We start from the raw sequence: 6,097 nt of genomic DNA, 5'->3' as shown, positions 1-6,097 counted from the left end.
TTGTCCAAAATATATAAAGATAAATCGGTTATTTAAAAGAACTTAGATGTCCAAGTCTTAAAAAATAAAAGATATTTTTTATTTTTAATTAATTATAAACTCATGTATTTTTGAAATAAAAAGTTAGAGACTTGTTTATCGTTTACTCAAAGAATCAAGAAGGATCTATTTTTAAACAAATTCTTTATAGTTTATATTTTCTTGAAATTCTCTAATCCCTTCTCCTTGATAAACCCAACACTTAATCCATGCAACAAAATACAAAAAGAACTGATGCAGGTAACTTAGTTTACAGTGCCAACTCATTTAACTGTCATCAATTTGCACTGTTCCAACCAACCCTTGTTTTCCCCACTTTATATAGAAAAAGCAACCAACAAAAACATTTGCAGCTTCAAATCTCGAAGAGCTAAATTGGAAGATCCTGAAACTCTGAATTTTTTTTAATTAATTAATTTGCCAAAAAATGTCTGTTGTGCTATGTTGTTACTAAATTAAATTCTTCACAAAAAGGCAACAATCTTTTCATTTTATTTCAACTTAAGTCTTTTTAACATATTCTAGAAACATTAGTTAAGAGTATCATAATTTTTTTAATATTTCTAATGAATTAAATGCTTAAAAAATAAAAAAAAATTTGTATTATTATATTCTTAAATTATATTTTCAACTAAATCATTTATCTTAATTCATTTGTATCCATTATTATCTTCCATTTTATTTTGTTTTTTTTAGTTTTTATGGCCATGACCTAGAATAGGTGGTGATGCTACTTTTTGTTTGTATGGCTTTTTTCTTATTCTTATATGAAAATGGTAGCTCAAGGGGCCTATATATATGAGTGTGTTTATGTGCACTCTTTTTAAAGCCAGGCTTGTACCTTATTACTTATATTTTGATTTTCATTTTTTCTTGAGTTCTCTCTGTCTCTCTCTCACACTCTCTCGGGTTTGCAAAGAACTTTAGAAAGAAAGAAAAAGCACCTAATGGCTTTTACCTTCATTGCAATTGTTGGTGGTGTTTTGTTCTTGTTCTGTTTTTTCTCTGCTCTTTTGAGATGGAATGAAGTAAGGTACATGAAGAAGAATAAAGGTTTGCCACCAGGTACAATGGGGTGGCCACTTTTTGGAGAAACTACTGAGTTTCTTAAACAAGGTCCTAACTTCATGAAAAACCAAAGAGCAAGGTAAAAGATTAAAATTAAACTAAAATAAAATCATGTTTGGATTTTCTTCTTCCTCTGTTCACTTGCACAGAGTGGTGAAAAATGAAAATAGGTGGTTTGATCAACATTTTTTGCACCTTTGTAGGATGTATTTAATTTATGATTAGGTTCAGATTCCAAGGAATATGAAAACTTTTTGCAAACCACATGTCCCTTATATCTTTGTGTTATAGCATTATTAGCATACAAGTTAGTTGGGTTGGCTTGTTTCATGTTTGGTTTATTACTTTGATTAACTTTTTTGGATTAATCAAAAGTTATCAACTATAAATGAGAGATTAAAGAAAAATACACTCTAGTGTCTAATTCTAATATCCTTCTCCTTGAAAAGAAAATAATGATTTCATGAGATGCAAAAGTTTATCCATTTTTTTTTAATGAAAGAAGAAAAGGGGTGGGGGATGTTTGACAAATCATTTTCTCAATTAATGAGGTTTCTTAAATTAGTTAAATTTGGGGTGTGAAGTAAACCACTTTTCATGCATGTACTTTTTTACCCTATTAGTAATCATGGTTTACTTTTTTTTTTATAATTTTCATCTATAAACCATTTTTATGTCTTATTTTTTGGGTTGTGAATAATGAATGGCAGGTATGGCAGTTTTTTCAAATCACACATATTGGGGTGTCCTACAATTGTATCAATGGATGCAGAGCTTAATAGATACATTCTAATGAATGAATCAAAAGGGCTTGTTCCAGGGTACCCTAAATCCATGTTAGACATCTTGGGAAAATGCAACATTGCAGCTGTTCATGGCTCCACTCACAAGTACTTGAGAGGTGCCTTGCTTTCTATCATTAGCCCCACCATGATCAAAGATCAGCTTTTGCCAAAAATTGATCACTTCATGAGATCCCACCTTAGCAATTGGGACAATCAAGTCATCAACATCCAACACAAAACCAAAGAGGTTCCTTTCTATTATTCTTATCATTCTCATTCTCATTAAAAAAAATATATTTTTTGATTAATTATTTCTCAAACTTTTCATGGACAGATGGCCTTCCTTTCATCACTGAGGCAGATTGCAGGCAAAGAATCAAGCAGAATATCAGATTCAATCATGCCGGAATTCTTTAATCTAGTATTAGGAACCCTTTCTCTTCCTATTCACCTTCCGGGGACGAATTATAGTCGCGGATTTCAGGTTTATTATATTCCACTTTACTGTGTTGAGCTCTTTCTTTAAAAAAAAAGAATTACTAAGAAAAGAAGTGAATGTTGCAGGCAAGGAAAGCTATTGTGAGTATTGTGAGTGAGGTAATAGAGGAAAGGAGAAAATCCCAAGAAATACACAAAGACATGCTTGGAGGATTGATGGGAAATGATGATGAAAGTAGACACAAACTAAGTGATGAAGAAATCATTGATCTAGTGATTACAGTTATGTATTCTGGTTATGAAACTGTTTCAGCCACGTCAATGATGGCAGTGAAGTATCTTCAGGACCATCCCAAAGCACTTGAAGAACTCAGAGTCAGTCTCCATAATAATAATAAATAAATAAATAATTTACACAGTTTCACTATTCTTTTCATTTGATTTATTACTTTACCTTCTGACTCTGATGAAATTTCTGGTTTTATAGGAAGAGCATTTGAACATTAGACAAAGGAAAAAACCAGATGAACCAATTGATTTCAACGATCTCAAGTCAATGAGGTTTACTCGCGCGGTAAATATTCTATCCTCTCGTATTAGCAAAAATAACTGTCTTTTATACATACCACATAAATAATCATTTAAATAAACGATTTAGATTACACGACAGTCTCGACAGTCGGTGCATTAAAATTAAACTTTTATATAATATTGTAATTGAACGTTTAGATAGGTTTATTTGTGAATTTATTAAAGAATATTTGTTTATTATTATTAAAAGTCTTTTGATAATTTTTTTTCCCATTGTCCAGGTGATTTTTGAGACCTCTAGATTGGCCACAATAGTTAATGGGGTCCTAAGGAAAACTACTCAAGATATGGAACTAAATGGTTGGTGTTTTTTTACTCTTTTTATTTTTTTAAAAAAGAAAATAATACAAATCTTTAAGAAAAAAAGAATTAAAAATAGATAAAATTAGATATTTAAAAATTTAAAAGCTTAATAAAAATATTGATATAATAAAATTTGTTTTTGATTTTACTGTTTTAAATCATTTAATCCATAAAAATGGATCCCGTTTATTAATTTTTGTCCTAAACTAATTTAGTAGTCGATTTTCAATTTACTATTTTAGGCACGTGTATAGTTTTGAATATAATAAAGAATGAGAAATTGTTGAGCTGAAATGAAATTGTAATAACCAAAGGGGAGCTACACAGTTACAGATACAGAACTCTGCCATTTTGGCCATCAGTTTTAACTTGTTAACAAACCTAACAAAGAGTCAAAGACCCTTCCACTATGTATATCTTTACCCCCAAACTTTCTTTTACCATTTCAGCATTTACTTTAAATGCTAGACTGAAAATTACCCAAAAATGGAGAAGAGAAGAGGACGAACCCAGGAGGGGGGCCATTGAGGAGTTTTGTTCTGACACAGGATTTTGGCAATTATAACACGTAGTAAATATATTGATAGAAAATTAAAAAAAAATGTTATATTTTCTTTATTTTTATCTTTTAGAAAGATGGAGATTGGAGAATACAATAATTTTGTATCTTAAGATAAATTATTATTAAAGTAATATTACATAACCATCAACTGGCATCATTTTTTACCACACTTAATCAACAATAATTTATACTTATATTTATAAATTTTGCACATAAAAAATATATAATTTATACTTATTTATATTTATCAGAATTTGCACATATAAATTAATAAAATTTATATCTATATTTTTTAAATTTTGTACACATAAAGTATTAAAATTTATTTGGTGTAAATAATTTAGTGTTTATACCAGTGATCAAATATACTAAAAATTGACGGCCCTCAAGAATTTTTTTTATTATATTTTATTTCTAAATTCAATGTAAATACATTTTCATCTCTCTGTTTTCTATATCTATGTCTCCTTTAGAGTTACCAAAACACAATCCTAGTGTGTCGCAATTGAAAAATAAAAATGTATTTTCTTATAGCAATTAATATATTGCTTTTCTTTTTTCAGGTTATTTGATTCCCAAAGGGTGGAAGATATATGTGTACACGAGAGAGATAAATTATGACCATTTTCTATATCCTGATCCACTAAAGTTCAACCCATGGAGATGGCTGGTTAGTATTAGTACCAACTCAACCTCTTATTAATTTTTCTATTATTGCTTATCAAACATATATTAATATCATTAAATTTGAAAATTAAAGGATAAGAGCCTAGAGACAAAAAACCACTGCTTGATATTTGGAGGAGGTACAAGATTGTGTCCAGGGAAACTTGTAACTAGATACAGGTGACTAATTTTCCTATTCAATATGCTTATATTCACTTGTAGTTGATAGTTGAGAGTTGTTAAATAATTTAAATGATTTGACTAAATTTTTATATAACGACTCTCAATTATCAATTTTACGTAAAGTTGACTGCACCTGAATTTTCGCTACTAAAATTATATTGCATTATTAGGGACTAGTCAGTCTTACCTAATTGCATTCACAGAGTTGTTTTTTTTTTTAATAGGAATAATAAAAGTATAAAAAGAAAAAAAACTTTTTAAACACATTTTTTAAATAGTAATTAATGGTCACAACTAAATAATTAAACATTTTTCTACAATGGTATAATCTAAATCTTTTATGAACACCAAATATTTTATATTATAGTTAACTAGTAACTAATATTTTGTATACATATAACATAATTGAAGAAATACACAAACGAGTATTGAAATAATAAATTGTATCATAAACTTAAAGGGAACAATTATACTTTTTGAACCTTTTCTTTTTAAAATTACAGCACCTGTGAGTTAGTGGATAAAATTGCAATTATTAATGTATTCAATTTTAACTATCTAGCTCACAAATATACTATACAACTATTAGTCTTAGTCTTAGTCTATTGCCATCAATATGAACAAGTTTGTCTGCTTTCAAATTTTATAATAGTATCATGAATTAAATTTGATGCCTTTCACGGTATAAAGTAATTTTACATATATATCTAATTATGTAATTTAATTATGTAATATTATATCAATAAAAAATAACTATTTTTTATATTAATCGCGTAAATGATTGTTCAAAAGAACGAAGGTGATTTTACGATGAAAAAAATACTTTAAACTCTAGTATTATTTTAAGGTGATTTCTGACATCTTTCTTATATAATTAATTTTGATTGCAGGTGGGAAGAAGTAGGAGGAGATAAACTTCTGAAATTTCCTAGAGTTCAGGCACCTAATGGACTGCACATAAGGGTGACATCTTACTAATTAGGCCGTGACTTTTATGTACAAAACTTTTTTAGAAAAAAAAAATGGTTCAATAAAAAAATTGTCATGTTAATTAGTTTAACCGTTTAGAGAATTTCAGGTAGTAACACCTTCTGTAAGATTATAGATAGACTGCTAGTTTCTGGGTAAATGATTCAAATTTTATGAAACCAAGCTTATTAGAATATGAAATTACTGATCATAGATAATATAATTGAATTTTACAAATGATATAATTAAATTTAATCCACATTTATAATTAAAACAAATTTGATAATCGAAAGTTTATTTTTTTTTATAGTTTCATTTTATTATAAAAATATGTAAATAACCCGTGTATATATATAAAAATACGTGACTATCGACTTTGTATTTAAGAAAAAAAAATTGGTTTTTAAACAATGAAAACAGAGTTCGGTTAGCTCTATCTGGGCAGCAGTTGTCCATATGCATCAAAGAAAAAAAGAGAAAGAGAGTAGTTTTT

At 28.2% G+C, this 6,097-nt stretch overlaps 1 protein-coding gene across 2 annotated transcripts in view; it reads left to right on the top strand.

Annotated features, from left to right (window-relative positions):
- The first annotated feature begins 721 nt into the window (after nucleotides 1-721).
- The window catches only part of LOC107471377 (cytochrome P450 85A-like), a 33,948-nt gene continuing 28,572 nt past the window's right edge, over nucleotides 722-6,097 (top strand). Inside the window, exons 1-9 of one of the 2 annotated variants that reach the window (XM_016090838.3) lie at nucleotides 722-1,186; nucleotides 1,818-2,139; nucleotides 2,227-2,376; nucleotides 2,457-2,705; nucleotides 2,818-2,904; nucleotides 3,143-3,221; nucleotides 4,350-4,456; nucleotides 4,547-4,632; nucleotides 5,526-5,965. In XM_016090838.3, the coding sequence (XP_015946324.1) occupies nucleotides 987-1,186; nucleotides 1,818-2,139; nucleotides 2,227-2,376; nucleotides 2,457-2,705; nucleotides 2,818-2,904; nucleotides 3,143-3,221; nucleotides 4,350-4,456; nucleotides 4,547-4,632; nucleotides 5,526-5,613 (1,368 nt within the window). In that variant the 5' untranslated portion in view covers nucleotides 722-986 and the 3' untranslated portion in view covers nucleotides 5,614-5,965. Of the gene's footprint in view, nucleotides 1,187-1,817; nucleotides 2,140-2,226; nucleotides 2,377-2,456; nucleotides 2,706-2,817; nucleotides 2,905-3,142; nucleotides 3,222-4,349; nucleotides 4,457-4,546; nucleotides 4,633-5,525; nucleotides 5,966-6,097 lie in introns of those variants that run through there. The other variant, XM_052255394.1, reaches the window with a different exon arrangement.

The sequence above is a fragment of the Arachis duranensis genome, chromosome 10, assembly GCF_000817695.3.
Source record: "Arachis duranensis cultivar V14167 chromosome 10, aradu.V14167.gnm2.J7QH, whole genome shotgun sequence".
NCBI classification, from domain to species: Eukaryota; Viridiplantae; Streptophyta; class Magnoliopsida; order Fabales; family Fabaceae; genus Arachis; species Arachis duranensis.
Note: the sequence above shows the minus strand (reverse complement) of the source record. Positions and strands in the feature narration are given on the sequence as shown.